At 44.6% G+C, this 23,202-nt stretch overlaps 1 protein-coding gene across 15 annotated transcripts; it reads left to right on the top strand.

The window, feature by feature from the left end:
- Nucleotides 1-32: 32 nt before the first annotated feature.
- LOC129549775 (uncharacterized) lies at nucleotides 33-18,734 on the top strand. Of its 15 annotated transcripts, none has more exons than XM_088835469.1 (8): nucleotides 33-428; nucleotides 5,105-5,189; nucleotides 5,902-9,457; nucleotides 10,304-10,386; nucleotides 12,256-12,379; nucleotides 13,799-13,969; nucleotides 14,705-14,796; nucleotides 15,258-18,727. In XM_088835469.1, the coding sequence occupies exons 4-8, from the start codon at nucleotides 10,375-10,377 to the stop codon at nucleotides 16,503-16,505; spliced, it is 1,647 nt and encodes a 548-aa protein (XP_088691595.1). In that variant the 5' UTR covers nucleotides 33-428; nucleotides 5,105-5,189; nucleotides 5,902-9,457; nucleotides 10,304-10,374; the 3' UTR covers nucleotides 16,506-18,727. The 15 variants fall into 15 exon arrangements, with proteins under 15 accessions (XP_088691595.1, XP_088691589.1, XP_088691610.1 ...); XM_088835463.1 differs by having other exon boundaries at nucleotides 33-664; XM_088835484.1 differs by having other exon boundaries at nucleotides 33-664; nucleotides 12,079-12,379; nucleotides 15,258-18,726.
- The last annotated feature ends 4,468 nt before the right edge of the window (nucleotides 18,735-23,202 follow it).

Raw genomic sequence — 23,202 nt, 5'->3', positions numbered from 1 at the left:
GCCACGCCCCCTGACGTAGCTGCCCGCGAACCCGGGAGCGCGGGCCCGCGGGCGAGTGCGGTCCCGGGCCCTTCTCGCGCTCCTCGGCCCCGCCCACCCCTTCCGTCGCGCCCGGGCCGCAGTCCCTGCCGACGTCACTGACCCGCTCGCGCGCCGCAGGCCCGGGGCGCCCTGAGGCTCGCGATGCCGGGAGCTCCGCTGCCGGGTTCGAGTCGCATCCGTTTCCGGATCCGAGGCCATCCCGGTCCGGCCTTCCGGCCTGCGGTCTCTTCACGGGGTCCCGCCCCGACCCGCGCCGTGTCAGGTCCCCACTCGCAACGTGCGCTCGCGCCCTCTGCATCCCTCGGGCCGCCCGGGACTCCGCAGACCTGTCTTCTCCAGAAGCGGCCCGGCCCCGGCGCTCGCTCCGCTCCGCGGTCACCGCCTCAGTAAGGCCCCTGAGCCCCGGGCGGAGGGCATCGGCCCTGTCCAGTGACGGCCCGTGGCCTTCTGTCCCAAGCCCCATCCTCTGCCGGCACGGGTGCCGCTCCCTCACGGGACAGTGCCCTCCTGGGCAGAGCATCTTTGCTCCATTCCCTGGGTATCGAGTGGGCCGGGCAGGCCGAGACTGAACCGGGAGACGGACGGAGTAAAGGAGAGTGAGGACTTGAAAAGTGAAATAGAGGTGGGTGTAGGAACTGGACAGACGAAATACTGGTAAAAAAGGAATGTGACCAGATAAGGAGCATTGTGTGTGAAGTGTGACAGTCGCTCAGTCGTGTCCTACTCTTTGCGACCCCATGGACTACAGGCCATGGGAGTCTCCAGGCCAGAACACTGGAGTGGGTAACCGTTCCCTTCTCCAGGGGATCTTCCCAACCCAGGGATCGAACCGAGGTCTCCTGCATTGCAAGCGGATTCTTTACCAGCTGAGCCACCAGGGAAGCCGTAAGAGGCATCATGGTACATGAAAACAGACAAAAAGGAGATCAATACGGAGATGGCCAAGGACAGAATGGAGGAGGGGACTTTCACCAGTAGTATCAGTTGGGGAAAGTAGAAGGACAGATTCCAAATTCATTCAGTTCAGCTCAGTGGCTCAGTCGTCTCTGACTCTTTGCGACCCCATGGACTGCAGCACGCCAGGCCTCCCTGTCCATCACCAACTCCAGGAGTTTAATCAAACTCATGTCCATTGAGTCGGTGATGCCATCCAGCCATCTCATCCTCTAAAATTTTCCAAATTACTTTTAAGTGTATTGTGTCAGATTCAGATCATGACACCTCGGTCCTTTTCTTGTCATTATTGTGTACTCTGGTGCTTAGTAAATAATTTGTGCACTATCTTGCTGTGCTGATCGCCAAAGAATTGATGCTTTTGAACTGTGGTGCTGGAGAAGACTCTTGAGAGTCCCTTGGACTGCAAGGAGATCCAACCAGTCCATTCTAAAGGAGATCAATCCTGAGTGTTCATTGGAAGGATGCTAAAGCTGAAACTGCAATACTTTGGCCATTTCATGCGACGAGTTGACTCACTGGAAAAGACTCTGATGCTGGGAAAGGTTGGGGGCGGGAGGAGAAGGGGACGACAGAGAATGAGATGGCTGGATGGCATCACTGACTCGATGGACATGAGTTTGAGTGAACTCCAGGAGTTGGTGATAAACAGGGAGGACTGGCATGCTGTGATTCATGGGGTTACAAAGAGTCGGACACGACTGAGCGACTGAACTGACTGAACTGAACTGATCTTGGTGTGCAGTTGGTAGGGATATTAATGATTTTTGTCTTAAAAGTCAGTACCAGGTAGTTTAAACAAGTGATCCAGTGTTCAACAGCATTCTTTCTTCTGTATGTGAGTTTTTAATTTATTGATCTGTGACCTACAGTTTTCAACTAAGTATATGCTCTCTTCAAATTTCCTTTATTTTTTTGTTTGTTTTGCAAATATTGAACGATAGGCTGGATGATTCTAGAACTTTGTTCTCGCAGATCTCATTTGTTCATGATGAGTACATTCAGTTCAGTTCAGTCGCTCAGTCGTGTCCGACTCTTTGCGACCCCATGAATCACAGCATGCCAGGCCTCCCTGTCCATCACCAACTCCCAGAGTTCACTCAACTTCATGTCCATTGAGTCGGTGATGCCATCTAGCCATCTCATTCTCTGTCGTCCCCTTCTCCTCCTACCCCCAATCCCTCCCAGCATCAGAGTCTTTTCCAGTGAGTCAACTCGTCGCATGAAATGGCCAAAGTATTGCAGTTTCAGCTTCAGCATCAGTCCTTCCAATGAATACCCAGGACTGATCTCCTTTAGAATGGACTGGCTGGATCTCCTTGCAGTCGAAGGGACTCGCAAGAGTCTTCTCCAGCACCGCAGTTCAAAAGCATCAATTCTTCGGCGATCAGCTTTCTTCACAGTCCAACTCTCACATCCATATGTGACCACTGGAAAAACCATAGCCTTGACTAGACGGACCTTTGTTGGCAAAGTAATGTCTCTGCTTTTTAATATGCTATCTAGGTTGGTCATAACTTTCCTTCCAAGGAGTAAGCGTCTTTTAATTTCATGGATGCAGTCAGCATCTGCAGTGATTTTGGAGCCCCCAAAAATAAAGTCTGACACTGTTTCCCCATCTATTTCCCATGAAGTGATGGGACCAGATGCCATGATCTTAGTTTTCTGAATGTTGAGCTTCAAGCCAACCTTTTCACTCTCCTCTTTCACTTTCATCAAGAGGCTTTTGAGTTCCTCTTCACTTTCTGCCATAAGGGTGGTATCATCTGCATATCTGAGCTTATTGATATTTCTCCCAGCAATCTTGATTCCAGCTTGTGCTTCTTCCATCCCAGCGTTCCTCATGATGTACTCTGCATATAAGTTAAATAAGCAGGGAGACAATATACAACCTTGATGTACTCCTTTTCCTATTTGTAACCAGTCTACTCAGAGCTATTTCCATACCTGAACTTTTGTGTTTCCCAATGCCATTATTTAAAAGTGTTCCTAATGTTATACTTTTTATATATTCATAGAATTGTATATTTTGGTATCTATTGGGGAAAATAGAAATTAAATGGTTTTAATCAAGATGATTACAACCATGAAAGACAACTTGCCCTTGCTCAGGAAAATGAAATGAGATCTGGAAATTTTAGGGGCAGGGGTGAGAATGATCCTGGACCACCCCGTACCTGTGAGGCCAGTAATGGTTCCTCTTTCCTGTTCATATGTCTTTCCATGTGTCCCAGGGCACAGTCTCGTGTAGTCAAAAAGCAACTGGTAGGGAAAGATCAAAATTCTTTAAGCACAGAACAGAGGTATTTCCCCAAGGAGGAGGTGGCACTTGGTTCAGGAAAGGGAACTTGGAGAAGAAAGGGTGATGTACTTTGGATGTCAGAGAGTAAAAAAGAGCCTAGGAAGCTCAGCAACAGGAGAGAAGGAGACTTCTGCCCATCCTTACCTGTTGATGCTGTGCTCAGCAGGTGCTGGAAGACACTGTGATGATAGACTTGAAAGGGAGGGTTGTACCAACTTGCCTTCCCATATCTGCCTTGTGATGTGTGGGCTTTACAGCATAGAGGGGCAGAGACACTTAGCTGTCGATGCCCATGTAAGAGTTTATTGGCCCTGTTCCCTAATAGTTCAGCAAACGCAGAGGACCTTTTTTTCCAAATGTTGAATTTCTCCCCTACATGTGTGATTGTGGCCAGAAAGGGGAGGAGTTATTTGAAGATATGAGTGGCACATTCCCAACACTGAGGACTGACTTCTAGCCTGAGGAAGACAGTCAGAGTAGGGAAAAGATGAGGAGTCAGGAGTAAATCTTTATCTGGGAAAGCTCGTATTATCTGTTGATTGTTCTGCCCTCTCTTTCCTGTAATGCTGTTCTTCAGTTCAGTCGCTCAGTCGTGTCCGACTCTTTGCGACCCCATGAGTCACAGCATGCCAGGCCTCCCTGTCCATCACCAACTCCTGGAGTTCACCCAAACTCATGTGCATCGAGTCAGTGATGCCATCCAACCATCTCACCTCTGTCATCCCCGTCTCCTCCCGCCCCCAATCCCTCCCAGCATCAGCATCTTGTCCAATGAGTCAACTCTTCGCATGAGGTGGCCAAAGTATTGCAGTTTCAGCTTTAGCATTGGTCCTTCCAATGAACATCCAGGATTGATCTCCTTTAGAATGGACTGGTTGGATCTCCTTGCAGGCCAAGGGACTCTCAAGAGTCTTCTCCAACACCACAGTTCAAAAGCATCAATTCTTCGGCGATCAGCTTTCTTCACAGTCCAACTCTCACATCCATACATGACCACTGAAAATACCATAGCCTTGACTAGACGGACCTTGGTTGGCAAAATAATGTCTCTGCTTTTTAATATACGATCTAGGTTGGTCATAACTTTCCTTCCAAGGAGTAAGCGTCTTTTAATTTCATGGCTGCAATCAGCATCTTGTTCTTCATTGTCTCTTGTTTATTCTCTTTTTTGTTTTCCATTGTAGCTATAACTATTTACAATCCTGTCTGCAATGCATAGGAGTTTCCTTTTGTCCATATATATCTCCTGTCTTTGATGACAGCCATCTTAACAGGCATGTGGTTTAATTTAGATTTCCCTGATTCATGGGGTCGCGGAGAGTCGGACACGACTCTGTTCTTAGGACGTGCTAAAACCTGACTCTCAGATGTCCCGCCTAAGACGTTTCCTCGCTCGTCTATGGCCTCTCCCATCTCCAGACCAATTCTCACTGTCAGCCAGTGACATGGTTCCATGTGGGGGGTCATCATGAGCAATGCTGCGTGCCCAGACATTGACTAGAGACAGGAACTGGACACCACGCAGTCAATAAGATTGCCAGTGCAGACTGCGTCGGCACAAGAGGTGGATGTGGACCAAGATGAAAGAAAATTCTGGAGAGGGGAAAAGTGTTCTGCCTGTTTGCACAATGCCACTGAAGCGTAACAGCATAAATCTTTTTATTTGGCCTGTAATTAGAGATTTAGCCATGACAAATTAAGGTGGCATTTCATCCATATCATGTAGTATATTTTATTCTGTAATTGTTTAAAAACAGAATCAACCCAAAATGTCTAATAGTAAGAGGATTTTAACATTGTTCACAGCACACCTGTCCCAGGGAGATGTTGGTGTTCATGGATTTGTAAAGAATTGACTTGTCTGCAGATACTGAGTGTTCCTCCTCTTTGGGTAAGTTGGGCTTTCGTTGGTGAGCCAAGAGATGGTACATTTCATTTTCTAATAGGTTTTGGCACCATGCTCCCTACACACAGTACTCAGTTGCCAAGAAATCCTCATCTGTCTGTCCCCTTGTACCTTAACCAGGATTCGTTTTACATATGTGTGTATAATTGTAGATTTGGATAAAATGACAACTCTTTGTTTCTAATTTCCATTTTACTAGTTACTTAAGAGACTGAGTAAAGGTTATTCTTTATAGACATGTATATATAGAATGAATTTTCCTACTTATTTTTCTAATTTATGGTTTAGTTACATACACACAGACACTTTGGTCTGATAATGTTGATGCAGTGAAACCAAATCATGGCCTTTGCTTTTTTCCCCTTAATAATACTTAATAGTATGAAATATTATGTTTATTTATCCTAATATATTGTTTAATATTGTTCATTTCAACTATTTGAACTATTTTAAAGTTTCAAATAATAGAGGTTCAGATGTAACTTGACTGATCTCCAGGAGTTTTTTTCTTTTCACAGTTATTTTGGCTATATCCTTATCCCAAATGAAAACTGAGACCAAAACCAACTTTTAGGATGTTTCTCATTTTTCATGTGAAATATCGCATATGATTTTTGGGGGTGTACTTGATTTACAATGTCGTTTTAGATGCACAGCAGATTGGTTTAGTTTTACACACACACACGTTCTTTTTCAGATTCTGCATCCATTCCATCCGTTCCATTCCATCGCTCAGTCGTGTCCGACTCTTTGCGACCCCGTGGACTGTAGCCTACCAGGCTTCTCTGTCCATGGGATTCTCCAGGCAAGAATATTGGAGTGGGTTACTGTTTCCTTCTCCAGGGTATCTTCCGACCCAGGGATCGAACCCGGGTCTCCCGCATTGGAGGCAGATGCTTTAACCTCTGAGCCACCAGGGAAGCCCTATTATGACTTTTAAATTTGAGTTGCACCAAATTTCTGCAGTCACAGATGTTTTTGTTACCATGTCCTCTAGTCTAAGAATTTGGTTTGACAGACTTTGTTCATGTCACATTTATGTCCTCAAGAAGTTTTAAAATTTCTTTGCATGGGTTTGCAAATTTATTTGAAGTTAGAGTCATAATATTTTGCTGTTATACATAGAGACTGGCTTTCATGTGTTTACTTGGTTTTTAAACTATTGTTACTAAATAGGAAACATTGATTTCAGTACATTAAGTTTGGATTTGTCCACTTTAAAAAATATTATTAGGTAGGAAGGATTGGGGGTGGGAGGAGACGGGGACGACAGAGAATGAGATGGCTGGATGGCATCACCGACTCGATGGACATGAGTTTGAGTGAACTCCAGGAGTTGGTGATGGACAGGAAGGCCTGGCGTGCTGTGATTCATGGGGTCACAAAGAGTCGGACACGACTGAGAGACTGAACTGAACTGAACTGATGATAGTTAAAATGGAATTTTTTTTTTTAGTTTGAAATCATATCTTCCAAAAATCATTACAGTTTTAGCTCTTTGATACCATTTTTGAATTTCATCTTTTTTCTCTTTTCTGGGTTCTGACTCAAGCACCTGCACTGATTTCTAGGATATTTCCTACTTCTGTTTCGGCACAGCCAAAAAAAACAAAATCCTATTTAGAGACAGAAAGTAGAATGGTGGTTTCCAGGCATTGGGAGGAGAGGGGAATGGGGAGTGGTTGTTTAGTGGGTACAGAGTTTCATTTTTACAAGATGAAGAGCGTTGAAGATGGTTGCACAACACTATGAATGTATTTGACACCACTGAACTATACACTTAAAAATGGCTAACATGATAAATGCTATGTGTATGTTTTATTTTACAATTTAAAAAAGTAAACAAATTCTGTGGACAATAAAAATCAATCCTGAAACTAATCATTTATCCTGAAATCCTTAAATTTTGTGCATTGCAGAGTTTTTCAGTTATTAGGATAACAACTAGATCTGACTTGAAGAGATGTACACTGGATGAGCTTTTTCTTGCTTGGTAGTGAAAATGACAGATATTTTCTTTGGGTAGATGTTTACTCAGCATAAATATTTACACTTATGTAGTCACCACTCTTCTGTCCACAGTCTGTGAATATTGTTGTTAGATTACAGATCCTCATACAAATAAAACTAAAGAGGAGGAAGGATTCATTTGCTGCAGATTCTCAGTGCTGCCCAGAACAACCAAAATCATAAAACACTGAAGTCTGAGAAAAGGCATGAAGTTTGCTTTTGAAACTTTTAGAGGACACAAGAACTAAAGAATACAATTTTGTCGTCCTTAATTTCATCTACACAGGGTCTGCCTAATTTCCTGATTTTATCTTGATTGGGACCCACTTAGTCAGATACTTTCCTTTGGATTAAAACACTGATTAGATTATCAACAGCATTAAAAGAGAATTCATCAAAATGATGCATTTTCTGGAAAGAGAAAGATGCTCTGAACTCTGGAATGTTGTGGCAGTGTCCTCAGTGAATATTTGCCTTTACTGGGTTTTCTGTCTATTTGGTTCTGGTGAGTACTGGAGACCATGTTCACCAAGAGTGAAGTATTCATTTTGGTAGGAATTCAATGAAGGGATCTCTGAGGAACTGACACTCAAACAGATTGAAGGGAATAAGTATGGGGTAGCTAGTTGTGTTTATGGATTTGAGTGAAAATGAAGGATGCTAGTGAACAGTGTAGAAGCAATAGCAATGCTAAACTGTATTTGTGATGTTCTGAGAGAGCATCTCGGAGAAGGCAATGGCAAGCCACTCCAGTACTATTGCCTGGAGAATCCCATGGATGGAGGAACCTGGTAGGCTGCAGTCCGTGAGGTCGCTAAGGGTCGGACACGACTGAGCGACTTCACTTTCACACACTGGAGAAGGAAATGGCAACCCACTCCAGTGTTCTTGCCTGGAGAATCCCAGGGACGGGGGAGCCTGGTGGGCTTCCGTCTATGGGGTCACACAGAGTCGGACACGACTGAAGTGACTTAGCAGCAGCAGCAGCAAAGAGAGCATCTAAAATGTCAACCCTTGGATGTCTGGTGAAGACATTGAAAAGATTAGAGACTAGGTAAGGAGTAATATTTGGGGAGAGTGGGAGATGGTATACTGGGATATGTTTCTAGTGTATGTTAGATTGGGGGGAAAAAAAAGAGGCAAGCTCAGAAATGGAATTTAAACATGAGTTTTGTCACTTTTGATTTAGAAAAAGTAGTGTCAGACTTTATTTTTGGGGGCTCCAAAATCACTGCAGATGGTGATTGCAGCCATGAAATTAAAAGATGCTTACTCCTTGGAAGGAAAGTTATGACCAACCTAGATAGCATATTAAAAATCAGAGACATTCCTTTGCCAACCAAGGTCCATCTAGTCAAGGCTATGGTTTTTCCAGTGGTCATGTATGGATGTGAGAGTTGGACTGTGAAGAAAGCTAAGCGCCAAAGAATTGATGCTTTTGAACTGTGGTGCTGGAGAAGACTCTTGAGAGTCCCTTGGACTGCAAGGAGATCCAACCAGTCCATTCTAAAGGAGATCAGTCCTGGGTGTTCATTGGAAGGACTGATGCTGAAGCTGAAACTCCAATACTTTGGCCACCTCACGTGACCAGTTGACTCACTGGAAAAGACTCTGATGCTGGGAGGAATTGGGGGCAGGAGGAGAAGGGGATGACAGAGGATGAGATGGCTGGATGGCATCACCGATTCGATGGACATGAGTTTGAGTGAACTCCGGGAGTTGGTGATGGACAGGGAGGCCTGGCGTGCTGTGATTCATGGGGTCGCAAAGAGTCGGACACGACTGAGCAACTGAACTGAATGGAAGAAATCGAAGCAACTGTGTAAATATGTGGGCATATGTGGGCAATGCACATAAATAGAGAAAGATGAAGGAGGTAGAATGGAGTCTTGAGATCCTCCAACAGTATCATTTGAGAAGTCCTTGGTAAGTGATATGGAGTTAGAGTGATAAGATTACTTTGAAGACTGTAGACTAAGATGTTAGAGAAAGTGAGGGAAAGTATGTTCCCCAAAAGAGCTTGGCTTCCCATGGGGTGCAGTGGTAAAGAAACTGCCTGCCAACGCAGAAGACACAACAGATTTCGGTTCAATCCCTGGGTCAGGAAGGTCCCCTGGAGGAGGAAGTGGTAACCCGCTACAATATTCTTGCCTGGAGAATCCCATGGACAGAGGAGCCTGGCAGGCGTCAGTTCATGGAGTCACAAAGAGCTGGACACGACTGAGTGCACACACACGTTGCAAGTAGGTGCCATTGATTCTCCAAATGAGATAAGTACCTAAAGTAACTAACCCTCTCATAAAAATATATTCTCAATTCTCTCAGTTCATAACGAAGTACAGAAGAAATCTAAAAGTGAGTGTTGCAGTAGTGATATTGCTAGAAATTCTTGGAAGAGACACAGTGATTCAGGATGAGTGTATGAGGGGCTGAGAAAAGTAGGGCTGTTTCAAGGTACTAGAGGGCTGGAATGGAGCTGGAGAAACTGCTAATGCACAAAGTAAGAGTAATTAAACCTGAGAAGTTCATGGATGTTACTCAAGGTGGAGACACACAAGGCATGAGTCATTGATCCCTATGATTTGGAATTAGGAGGGAACTGGACACTTCTGAACATCGTGAGTGAATTAGCATACCAAACTCAGTGGTGTCCACATTCTACTCTAAACTGAAGGTGTTTGTACCTTCTTTGGGCTTCTCTGATTGCTCAGTTGGTAAAGAATCCACCTGTAATGCAGGAGACTCTGGTTTGATTCCTGGGTCAGGGAGATCTGCTGGAGAAGGTCTAGGCTACCCACTCCAGTATTCTGGCCTGGAGAATTCCATGGACTGTATAGTCCATGGAGTCGCAAAGAGTCAGACACGACTGAGCGATGTTCACTTTTATGCCTTCTTTACTAAGAACAATAGCCATGCCTTCTTACTTTTGATCCTAGGAGAGCTCTACCCATATTTCTTGTGGAGCACACTGCATGTTTCTTTTGGTTGTCCTGGGAGCTACTTCCAGGTGAAGGGTTGGGGCTTCATGACAAGTGAATATGGAGATTGCGGACAGCTAAGAGTCTCATGACTTTTTTTTTCTTCTTCAGCTCTGCTTCCTGTTGCTTGGACTGTGTGTGAGTGAAAACCCAGAAGACAGTTGGCAGCTGAACTAGTTCCAATGGAATCTCGGGTGGGTAGGAAATCACTCTTTCTACTGAAATTGGCAGTAGAAATTGCTTTCTAATCTCTATTGCCAGTGCTGGTGGTAGGGTATATGCTCAGTTTTGTCCGGCTCTTTGGAACCCCATGGACTGTAGCTCACCAGGCAAGAATTCTGGAGTGGGTTGCCATTTCCTTCTCCAGGGGATCCTCATTAACCCAAGTCCCCTGCATTAGCAAATTGATTCTTCACCACTGAGCCTTCTGGGCAGCCCTGTTGCCAGTGTCTGGACATAATTCTCCTACAGGCACACATGTTCTCAGTGCACTTGAGGGGTGGCTCACAACTCTGAGCTTCAGGTACGTTCCCCAGAACTCTGGGACGGCCATGTCGGGTCAGGAAGTCATCAACGGGTCATGCCTTCCCAACATTACGGTAAGATATCCCAGTCGTCATTAATGCCACGCCATCTCAAGAAGAGATGGAGAGGTTTTCTTTTCTTCATGTAGCCCACGGCCCGCTTAGCAAAAAAGAAAAGATAGTCATTAACCATTTTATTAACTGTGATGGCTTAGGGCTGAGGTGAATAGAGGCGATGGGGATGAGTAAGGAGGAAACCGTTGCAACCCACCCACTGGAGAGGCAGCTGTTTCCACAGATGACACTGGTGAGTCCAGTGTGACAGGTGCTGAGAGAGTGCTGACTAGTGCTGAGAGAAAACAGATGAGTATGCAGGAGAAGGCAATAGGGAGTCATTCAGTTAACATTTTTTCAATTTTAAACTTCTTAAAATTATGATAAAATATACTTGTGCTTCTTCTAAAAAAGAAAACTAAATTTTCATTATTACCAAGGTCCCAAGTCATAAATTTTTCCCTCTTTGTAATTTCTGCTTTTTCACATTTCATAACTGGAAACAGTGTATAGGGCGTAGTGTTTTCTTAATTTGAGCTGTGATTCAGAAGAAAGAATATAGGAGGTAGAGTACTACTTTAAGCCCTGAGGAAGTTTTCCATGAATGAAGGAGGCCAGAGCAATCAGGTGGCTTCAGATGTGCTTGAGTAGAGAGACAAGACAAAGAAACAAAAGGGACAATAATAACTGATATTTGGAGGTCCCAGGATAAGTGAGAAAGGGACGCCTCAGACATAGGAAGGGTCAAGATGAGACTGTCCTGTGCAGAAGTCTCAGACCTGTGGTGTGAGCTGCTGACTCATTTACCCTTTATAGCAAACACCTCAGCTTTGTAAGATTGTACCTGCTGATCCCAAGACCTATATGAATGCTAGTCAGTTAGGCAGAATTCTAGATGTTGCTTCAATATTCTCTGCCATTTCCTGAATAATAACCCTAAAAATTATATTTAAGAAATGGCTGCTAGACAGTTAGCACTTCACATATTAAGTCATTAGATCTTTCAGAACTCATGACAGATGATTAAAAACCATTTCACTGATGAAGAAACTGAGGCCATACAGAGGAATAATCTAACCCTAGTCGTGTTTTAAAAGGGGCCTATCATGGATGCGTCATCCCTTGTGATGAGTCTTAGATTTACTTGAAATTGAATTGAAGACTGTTCAGTTTTCAAATGGAAATTTTGTAATCATGATTCGGAAGTTGTAATTACAAATCTACTGGGAAATCTCCACGATTTGTTACACCACACCTTGTCTTTTTATAATGAAGTTTTCTGTATTCAGAGTGTGTGTGTCTTCGTAGGTTTATCTGAAAGTCAGAGGTTCATGTCAACAATGAGAATGATTTGATTGGGCCCAAAGTACTGTTGGAGACTCTGCACACTCAGCTGCCACTTCCTCAGTGCCTTACACCTGTGCTGCCCGCCTCACCCCCCCGGCAGAGATGGCCGTGTCTAAAACAACGTCTGTGGTGTTGTAGGAATCAGTGACCTTCGAAGATGTAGCTGTGGACTTCACCCAGGAAGAGTGGGCCCTCCTGGACACCTCCCAGAGAAAGCTGTTCAGAGAGGTGATGCTGGAGAACATCAGTCATCTGGTCTCAGGTGGTTAGTCTGTTACTCTTTAATGATGTGTGTATGTATTCATCAAGGATGGAGGAAAACTTTCCCATTTCTCACTCCAGATTCTGACTCTTTATCGTAACTCTCGCAACTACCTTATCAAAATTTTCTTTAGTTCTAATATTTTGGGGGGCTTCCCTGGTGGCTCCCCTGGTAAAGAATCCGCCTGCAATGCAGGAGACCTGGGTTTGATCCCTGAGTTGGGAAGATTCCCTATAGAAGGGAAAGGCTACCCACTCCAGTATTCTGGCCTGGAGAATTCCATGGACTGTATAGTCCATGGGGTGGCAAAGAGTCAGACATGACTGAGTGCTGCTGCTGCTGCTAAGTCACTTCAGTCGTGTCCGACTCTATGTGACCCCATAGACGACAGCCCACCAGGCTTCCCCGTTCCTGGGATTCTCCAAGCAAGAACACTGGAGTGGATTGCCATTTCCTTCTCCAATGCGTGAAAGTGAAAGTGAAGTCGCTCAGTCGTATCCAACTCTTAGCGACCCCATGAACTGCAGCCTACCAGGCTCCTCCATCCATGGGATTTTCCAGGCAAGAGTACTGGAGTGGGGTGCCAGTGTCTTCTCCGCATGACTGAGTGACCCTCACTCGTCTCACTACTTAGATTTAGTCTGTCAGTCCCACTACAATGTCCAGTGTCTTCTCTGCATGACTGAGTGACTCTCACTCGTCTCACTACTTAGATTAGGTCGGTCAGTCCCACTACAATGTCCAGTGTCTCCTCCGCATGACTCAGTGACCCTCACTCACTTCACTACTTAGATTTAGTCGGTCAGTCCCACTACAATGTCCAGTGTCTGCTCCGCATGACTGAGTGACTCTCACTCATCTCACTACTTAGATTTAGTCGGTCAGTCCGACTACAATGTCCAGTGTCTTCTCCGCATGACTGAGTGATCCTCACTTGTCTCACTACTTAGATTTAGTCTGTCAGTCCCACTACAATGTAATCTTCCTTAGACAACCTTGAGTCCTCATTGCTACTCAGTCTCTGATGCTCAAGCAGTGGTGGGAACTCACGATTTTTGTTGGGTAAATAAATGTATTGATTTCTTAAAATTTATTTTAGAGCAAGGACTGTGGTTTGATAGTTCACAGTGTTAAAAATAACAGATACATGTTTCCCACATGGAACTTAGATTTTTCTGGGGGAAGTTGTATGTACTGGACTCTTTTAGCGTGTAGTTTTAAAGCACTGTGGAGTGACAATACTGCAGATCCCACAATCTGTCTTTGATCTTGGGCATGGGCATTAGCAGTGATAGGTCCTTAATGTCTTGGGAACTAGTTGAAGAGTTATCGTTGTGCTAGTCAAAGCCTGTACATGTTGTTTTCAACATACTCTTCTCTGTGCTGACCTTTAGAGGTTATTGTATTCTTCTTCATTAGGCTGCTCTGTATTGATGATCGTGCACTGTTATGAGCATGGAAGTCAAAATCCACATATCTTTCTCCTACAAACAAGTAATCAGCTTTACAAATCAGATGTGATTTCCCATTTGGAGCAAGGAGAGCAACTTTCTAGAGAAGGGTTATGCTTCCTGCAAGGTCAGAGTCCAGGTGAGCTCCAAGAGCCTGTGCGTCAATGGAGGAGGAGCCTGGTCACTGAGTGACTAGGCCCTAAGAAACCAAGGGAAATTTGCTCGGTTGTGTCCGACTCTGTGGCCCGTGGACTGTAGCCTGCCAAGCGCCTCTGTCCATGGAATTTTCCAGGCAAGAATACTAGAGTGGGTGGCTGATCCCTTCTCCTGGGAATCTTCCCAACCCAGGGATCAAACCCAGGTCTTCCACACTGTAGGTGGATTCTTTACTGTCTGAGCCACCAGGGAAGCCCAAGAAAACTATTGGGTAGCCTATCCCTTCTCCAGGGGATCTTTCTGACCCAGGGATAGAACTGGGGTCTCCTGCATTGTAGGCTGTTTTTAAAATTTAGACAGTGTCATGGGGAAACATTTTTCAGATGTTGTCATACCTTGAAGGTATCAATTTTCTATTCACAAAGAAATTTGTGTACCCACTGGAATTAATAAACATTCACAAAACGTCCCTTTTCATGGTCCGGTTCTATGAATAGGATCTTCTCTTTTCTCCCCCAACTTGCCATGTTCATTTTATCTTCCTCAAAATTCAGTCCTGAGAATGACAGTTATTATATGTGTTTCTTCTCTGAGTATTCCCTAATTTGACATTCTTTCCCATCTGTGTGTCAGTGTTTGAAACAGACACAAATGAGCATTGAGTCGCTTCAACATTTTACTTCCACTGATACCACTATAGTAATTTATTTTTTTCTAGTCATTTCAGATAGTGAAGATGATCTGAAAAAACAGGAAATGTTATCAATGCAGCATATCTGCAAGAAGGACACACCTCTAATTAGTGCAATGGTAAGCTTCACAAGTATAAACATGTTCCTCCAGATGAAGACCTGGGACTTGAATAAGTTGGGAATTTGGCATACATACCTGATTTAATTAAAGTTGGGATCATGGACTTCCACAGGAGAAAATTTTAATTAGTCTGGTTTTAAGGAAGAGTCAGAACTATAAACCGACAGTTTATAGTCTTATAAACAGACAGTTATGTAATTGTGGATTATATTCCTAAACACTGAAACATAATAATGTCTTTAAAATTAAATAGGTATCTCTGCAGCTGGGATATTACAAAAGGTAAATCTGTGTTTGCAAGAGAGTAATACCTCATGTTTATGTAAATATTAAAAATATAGAAGCAATTTTAACTGGAGTCCATCACTGAATGATTACTCTAGAATTTATATGTAGAGAAAGGAAGGAATGAATAAATTGTTCAAACTTGTAACAATCTCTCATTTCATTTCAAAAAGCAGAGGTCTCACGCTCAAGAGGATCCTTTGGAATGCAACAGTTGCAGAGAAAAATTTACTGAAATCTTACCATTGACTCAGTATGTAATACCTCAAGTGGGAAAGAAACCCTTTATTAGCCAAGATGTTGGAAAAGCCATCAATTACTTGCCATCCTTTAATATACAGAAGCAGATTTATTCTAGAAGTAACTCATATGAATGTCATCAACGAAGGAATGCCTTTATTCAAAGTTCTGCCCATAGACAACACAGTAATACTCAGACTGGAGAGAAAACATTTGAATGTCATGTATGTAGGAAAGCCTTCGGTAAAAGTTCTAACCTTAGACGACATGAGATGATTCACACTGGAGTGAAACCACATGGATGTCATCTTTGTGGAAAATCCTTCACTCATTGTTCTGACCTTAGAAAACATGAAAGAATTCACACTGGAGAGAAATTATATGGATGTCATCTGTGTGGCAAAGCCTTCAGTAAAAGTTATAATCTTAGGCGACATGAGGTGATTCACACCAGAGAGAAACCAAATGAATGTCATCTGTGTGGGGAAGCCTTTGCTCATTGTTCTGACCTTAGAAAACATGAGAGAACTCACTTTGGGGAGAAACCATATGGATGCCACCTGTGTGGGAAGACTTTCAGTAAAACTTCTTACCTTAGACAACATGAGAGAACTCACAATGGAGAGAAGCCATATGGATGCCATCTATGTGGGAAGGCCTTCACTCATTGTTCTCACCTTAGAAAACATGAGAGAACTCACACTGGAGAGAAGCCATATGAATGCCATCTATGTGGAAAAGCCTTCACTGAGTCTTCTGTCCTTAGACGACATGAAAGAACTCACACTGGAGAGAAGCCATATGAATGTCACCTGTGTTGGAAAGCCTTCACTGATTCTTCTGTCCTTAGACGACATGAGAGAACTCACACTGGAGAGAAACCATATGAATGTCACCTATGTGGCAAAGCCTTCAATCACTCTTCTGTCCTTAGACGACATGAAAGAACTCACACAGGTGAGAAACCATATGAATGCAATATATGTGGTAAAGCCTTCAATAGGAGTTATAACTTTAGATTGCATAAGAGAATTCACACTGGAGAGAAACCATATAAATGTTACCTATGTGGAAAAGCCTTCAGTAAATATTTTAACTTCAGACAACACAAGAGAACTCATGCTGTAAAGGTAATAAATGAAGATTCACCACCCGTACCTTCAAAGTATAAACACTCTTGAGGACTCACACAGTGAAGAAGTACTGTGTTTATTTTCAAGTATAAGAGCCTTTATTCATCCTTATTAATTAACTAAAATTAATTCACAGTAGATGGAATCCATATGTATGTCACCTGTGTAACAAAACCTTTAGCAGTGGACTCATGGGAGAACAAACTGTAAATGGAATGAACGTGGAGGAATCTTCATCCTTAGCTGTAACTGTTAGGCAGATAAATCACATGTCAGAGAAATTCCAATAATATATCTGTAATTAGTGTAGAAATACCTTCGGTTATAAGTTATCGTTTAAATAAGTAAACCACAGAGGAGACTCTAGACCTGTAATCACTGTGCACTTGTTTAACTTGGCACCACTCTTGGCATGCATCTGAAGATTCAGTGTCAGGTAACTGCTAGTGGAAACAAACTAGGACATGAAGAAGATGGAAGGCATTTGGAGTATTCCTTTCTGGAATGCTTAACATACATACACTAATTCATGTAATGACAAAAGTGCTGCCCCTCCTAGTGATGCATGAAACACCCAGAAAGCAGGGAGAGCAGAAACAGCCATGGTCCCCTGATCTTGCCCATATTGCCCAGTCAACAGCCATGAATCCACAGATCCCCAACTGGGAGCGAGACCCGGGAGTCCCAGCCCCTCCCATATGCAAACACAGAAGGCTCAGAGAGGGGAAGGTGGAGCTTCCTTCCGCCAGAGTAACAAGAAGGCCTGGGCCTTGGTCCCCATTTGAACATGTCTAGTACCCATGTTTCACAGGTGGCAGAACTGAGAACACAGATGTTTGTAGTTAATTTATCCCATGTTTTTCTGGGATATACATATGGACTCGAAGTGATGGAAAACATACTCTACATAAATGGAAATCATAAGAGCAGAGGTAGCCATGTTTACATCAGACAGGGACTAATTCAAAACTGAGTTCATCAAGAGGATATGTAACATTTGTAAATATGTCATACAATATAACACCTGGACTAAAGTGCAGAAAATACCTTATAGTAATCAAATGGAGGAAGCATTCCAAAATAGAGGGAGATAAGGTGAAGGAAAGATTTGTGTTTTATTGTATAAAAAATATGAATCAGAGTGCACATGTGTTCATGTATGTCTGTATGTGTGTGTGTACAATGAAACTACAGAATATAAAACAATATATGAAGTTACATGAAAAACTGGTCAAGTAGGAAAGTTAATATACATGTACATGTCAAATAAAATGCATTAATTTCTATTCAGTCATCAGTGACATGGAGAGGAAAACCGCATTCATCTCTTCACATGCATAAAAAGTAATGTAAAGTCCTGTTTAAAGCTGAGTGAAAAGCCCACCTCCTGGTTGTGGGTGAGAACAGCTTTAGGCAGGGGGTAGCTTACCGATTGAGTGGACGTGAACTTGGGCCAACTCCAGGAGATGGTGAGGGGACAGGGAAACCTGGCATGCTGCGGTCCATGGAGTCCCAAAGAGTCTTGACACAACTTGGCGACTAACAACAAAGCTTGCCAAGCTCTATCAAAATATGAATACACCCTAATTTGAATCAGCAAATGAACTCCAACTTGCCCAAAGCAGAGGAAAACTTGGACATCTGCAGATAAATCATTCTGCTTGGAAATGGCCACTAAGAATTCCTTACGAATTCAGGAACATCAAGGCTTCCTTTGGATGGATGTAGTGTGAGCTATTTAAGACATTTAGATTGATTGACTTTCTAAAAAGCAATTAGGAAATGAAACCCACCCCATCATGTGTATAAAATGCAATCTTAATTTTCACTGTTACCAGTTTCTGAATCCTGCACTTAATAACAAGCAAGTTATCTGAGCAGTTTCTTTAATACATTATCCATAAAGAATTGATGGTATATCCATATGAGACCCTGCTGTGCTGTCTCATTAAAACTACAGTGCATGTTCCCCTAAACCTGTGTTTGTGTCTGAATCTGAAGTCCTGCCCAGGATTACCCACTATATGGAGCCAATTCACAAGTCACAGAAAGACAGAGTGTATCTTGAGATGGATGAGGGCTCAGGGAATACCATGAGTGACTGAGAAGATGTGTTAGGCAAGATACAGGAGAGAGATTAGCAGGCCCTGGAAAAAAAGGACACTTTAGGAAGAGAACACAGCAACCAACAGAGAATATGCTTCCTGAGAAGCATTTGTGACCCATGCTCTTCTCATCTGAGCTTTCTAAGGCAAGATCAGTCTTAACTGGTCACTCTTGGGAATTGAAAATACATATCAACATACCTCCTTCCTGTGACACAACCATATACATAAGGCCAAATTCACCGTATGGGTGTGACAGTCATCTGCTGTCCGGTAAAACACTGGGAACTCAAGGTCTATAAGCATGGAACCCATAGGTTGGTTTTTCTGTCCTTCAGAGTTTTCCTTTGCTAATAAAACCCACATGTTGTTTGGCAGCAGTGGGTATAAGGGAGGGACTGACCTACTCATGACATAGAGACACTGAGATGCTTCTAGTCCCTGATGAACAGCACATCCAGGAAAGGATGGGCAAAATTTTTCATTTGCCCTAATTCTCCCACCCAGTCCTAGCTCCTTAATCCTCTACAGTGTTCTTTTCATTCTCCAAGCCCAGTTAACACAGCCATGAGGCCTCTCCAAATGGGAAAGGTAGTTTTGTTCTATGCTTAGTTTTAAAAGTTTCAGTCTAGATGACAACCCACACTGAGCATGTGCCTTGAAGCAACTGAGGCATATTCCAGATAAAAGCAATTCACCCTCAGGCAACCCCCTTTAATAACTAAGCGGCATCTCCCTTGGCAGGCACACTACGTGAGAGTGCTTGTTCATAAGCAAGCAGGAGGATAGGGGAGAACCCAGACCCACACCCTGGCATCCTCCTCACAGTCTGAAATTTTGATAGTTTGGACTCTTCCTCTGAGGTCACAGTTGCAGGACAGAGAAGCGTTGGTACTCCACGGGAGGTTGGCGTGCGGAATTGTGGTTACTGTGCCACCAGGCAGTTGTTTGTTTCGTAAATAAAGATCTTCCCTTCTGGACAGGCCAAGCTCTGCCTTCACATTTGCAGTGGTGATGTCACCAAGCCTCTGCTGTGAGCGAGCTCCTGCTGCGGACGCTGTGCCCACTCTCGCTCTGACTGTCCTGGCCCCACTCTCCTCGGGCACGCTGACCTCCCAGCTCCTCATTAGCTGTCTCCCTGACTTATTAGGCTCCTGTTGTTGCCACATAATTAAACTAAGATTTCCTTTTCCACTTCCATCTGTTCAAACTTGCTCTCCCACATTTCTGAGCTGTGGGTCAGCGCGAGCTTGGACTGGGAAACAGGGCTCCTGGGCTCGGAGGTCTGATCAGGCTCCAAGCCTGTAAGTGGCTTCTGGCCACCCCTTTGTGCTGCGGTTCTGTGCTCTGTCTCCTCTCATCACAGCACAGATGGGCACCTGGGGATGTCCCGGCTCCACACATTCTGAGGTGCTGGGTGGGAGAGAAAGGGCCTCAGCCTTCAACCCCTGCCAAGGGGTTTCCTCGGACCGCAGGGGGCCCTACGGCCAGAGGAGGCTGCTTATTGAAGCCCGAATGGATGAAGTGAAGAAGAGGCTGGGTGTGTCCCGGTGGCTGGCAGGGTGAAGGGGGTGGTACTGACACTGTTAAAGAGCAGACAGCCTGGTCCTGTACACTGTGTATTTCCTGGGAATGGGACACAACCAGGCTGCAAGCCCCTCCCAGTGGCCCCTGTGGGGTCAGTACAAGGCTCTCTGGCCAGTTCTCTGAGGGGCAGAGAAGACCGAGGAAGACAGCAGAGTGTGCGGTGCTTGAACTCTAAGCAGTCCCCAGCCCACAAACTCTGGAGGACTAAAGGCAGATAGAAGAATTTCTAGAAGGGTTGACGGGAGTAGGGAGGACTGGGTCTAGGCAGTGGGGGAGGAGCCTGAGGGCCGCAGGGAGGGTAGGAACTTGTGGGGCCCTGTTTGTGATTGATCGCCAGAGTGGACGCAGGCCACGAGGTCAACAAGAGGACTCGCCCCCTGGCCCCCCAGCCAGTGGCCTCAGCGGCCACCAGGGCCAGGACAGCAGCTCTGGTGCAGACCCCCCCTTGCCTTGGGGAGGAACCTCCCCCCACCCCCCAGGTCGCCCCCGCCACCCAGCACCACTCTGACCAGGTGCTGACACACTCCAGGAAACAATTCCCCAGACAGGCTTCCTACACTGGCCTGAACCCTAACCAGGCAAAGAATTTAGTTCTCTTTGAAAACGTTGTACTTTAGGCTAACATACTAACATAATTTGTAGTTTAATAGCAGTTTATTTAGATTTTAAGTACATCAAAGTTAAAAACTACAACTTTTCCACCACTGCATACCCAGCATCCACAGTAATGCCTAGCACTGCCACATTCATGGTCAGTAACATCAGAAAAAAAAATCGCGTTGTCGGTTCTATTTTCCTCTTTCTCATCCATCCATTGCCTCCCCAATATTGTCTGTCATATGTTTCTTAAAATTCAATAATACCCTGTTGAATTAATTCACAATTAATTACACTCATCCCACACACTAGCAAAGTAATGCTCAAAATTCTCCAAGCGCGGCATCAACAATACGTGAACCAAGAACTTCCAGATTTAGCTGGATTTAGAATTGAAGCTGGATTTAGAAAAGACAGAGAAACCAGATGTCAATTTGCCAACATCTGTTGGATCATCAAAAAAGCAGGAGACTTCCAGAAAAACAATTGCTTTATTGACTACACTACAGCCTTTGACTGTGTGGATCACAACAAACTGTGGAAAATTCTTCAAGAGATGGGAATACCAGACCACCTTAGCTGCCTCCTGAGAAACCTGTATGCAGGTCAGGAAGCAAGAGTAAGAACTGGACAGGGAGCAAGAGACTGGTTCCAAACTGGGAAAGGAGTACGTCAAGGCTGTATATTGTCACCCTGCTTATTAACTTATATGCAGACTACATCATGAGGAACGCTGGGCTGGAAGAAGCACAAGCTGGAATCAAGATTGCCAGGAGAAATATCAATAACCTCAGATATGCAGATGATACCACCCTTATGACAGAAAGTGAAGAGGAACTCAAAAGCTTCTTGATGAAAGTGAAAGAGGAGAGTGAAAAAGTTGCCTTAAAGCTCAACATTCAGAAAACAAAGACCATGGCATCTGGTCCCATCACTTCATGGGAAATAGATGGGGAAACAGTGGAAACAGTGTCAGACTTCATTTTTCTGGGCTCCAAAATCACTGCAGATGCTGATTGCAGCCATGAAATTAGAAGACGCTTACTCCTTGGAAGGAAAGTTATGACCAACCTAGATCGTATATTAAAAAGCAGAGACATTACTTTGCCAACCAAGGTCCATCTAGTCAAGGCTATGGTTTTTCCAGTGGTCATGTATGGATGTGAGAGTTGGACTGTGAAGAAAGCTGAGCGCCGAAGAATTGATGCTTTTGAACCATGGTGTTGGAGAAGACTCTTGAGAGTCCCTTGGACTGCAAGGAGATCCAACCAGTCCATCCTAAAGGAGATCAGTCCTGGGTGTTCATTGGAAGGACTAATGCTAAAGCTGAAACTCCAATACTTTGGCCACCTCATGTGATGAGCTGACTCACTGGAAAAGACTCTGATGCTGGGAGGGATTGGGGGCAGGAGGAGAAGGGGACAACAGAGGATGAGATGGCTGGATGGCATCAGCGACTCAATGGACATGGGTTTGGGTGGACTCCGGGAGTTGGTGATAGACAGAGAAGCCTGGTGTGCTGCGGTTCAGCTGGTTCCAAAGAGTCAGACACCACTGAGGGACTGAACTGAACTGAAAAGAAAAGATGTAGCTTGATTTTTCTTCAAAGGTAATTTATGATTTTATTATTTAAGCTGTGTCCTATGATTTCCATAATTTTCAATATTATTGGAAAATATCCCTGTCAGATTAGAGACGCCGGTAGGAGAAACCGAGTTAACGTGAGTCCTTCTTCTTCTCTAGGCCTGGGAACCAGGAGGAGTCCTGCAGAGCCGGCTGTCAGCAGCGGGCAGGGACCTCATCCCCAGGCCTTAAAGATGGGGAACTGCAGCACCTCCAGCACCTGGGACGCCCGCCTGGTCCCTGGGTTTCCGGCCCCCTTCCGAGAGCGGAGAGGCGGAGACGGCCCGGGGGCCGGGGGACCTTCCGCCAGAGGACCCGCCTCACTCAGCGCCCGCCTCAAGGCGTGTACGGAAGGGATGGGCGAGACACGAAGACCCCCGAGTGCGCGGTCTGTCTGATGGACTCGGTGCCCGGGGACCCCACCCGGTCTCTGCCCTGCAAGCACGTCTGTCACCTGGACTGCACCCGCTCCTTCACCTGCCAGCTCTGCCGGGGGCCCGCGGATGCGGAAGCCCTTGTTCAAGGGCGCTCTTGAGCCCAGACCCCTGGTGTGATTGCAAGGGACCCAGCATTTTTACTGATTTCCATGTTTTGTACTCTGCCCAGATAGCCAGGAATGAGAAATTAAAATCATGCACAAAGTTTTATTAAAAGTTCCTGGAATGTTGCAGATGTCCAGCAACAGTTTCTAATGTTTTAGAAAGATAGGGAGAAATAGCAGGTAAACCTTGAGCAAGTGCTGAGAGGTATAATGATGTCTTAGCATTGTTCTCTTGCTAGGAACTGTGTACCCCTTTCTTGCATCTGTTGAACATCAGGGAAAGATAACGGTT

Source organism: Moschus berezovskii, chromosome 1 (genome assembly GCF_049115385.1).
Source record: "Moschus berezovskii isolate FMDL1 chromosome 1, NW_MosBer_1.0, whole genome shotgun sequence".
In the NCBI taxonomy this organism is placed as follows: domain Eukaryota; kingdom Metazoa; phylum Chordata; class Mammalia; order Artiodactyla; family Moschidae; genus Moschus; species Moschus berezovskii.
The sequence above is the reverse complement of the archived record's forward strand: the minus strand, read 5'-3'. Positions and strand labels throughout refer to the sequence as shown.

Bases quoted from the DNA above. Each gene is read 5' to 3' on its own strand.
- LOC129549775 (XM_055417179.2), top strand. The intron at 12,380-13,798 runs GTGGTTAGTCTG...CTTCTTCATTAG, and splicing joins CATCAGTCATCTGGTCTCAG to GCTGCTCTGTATTGATGATC. The intron at 14,797-15,257 runs GTAAGCTTCACA...CATTTCAAAAAG, and splicing joins CACCTCTAATTAGTGCAATG to CAGAGGTCTCACGCTCAAGA.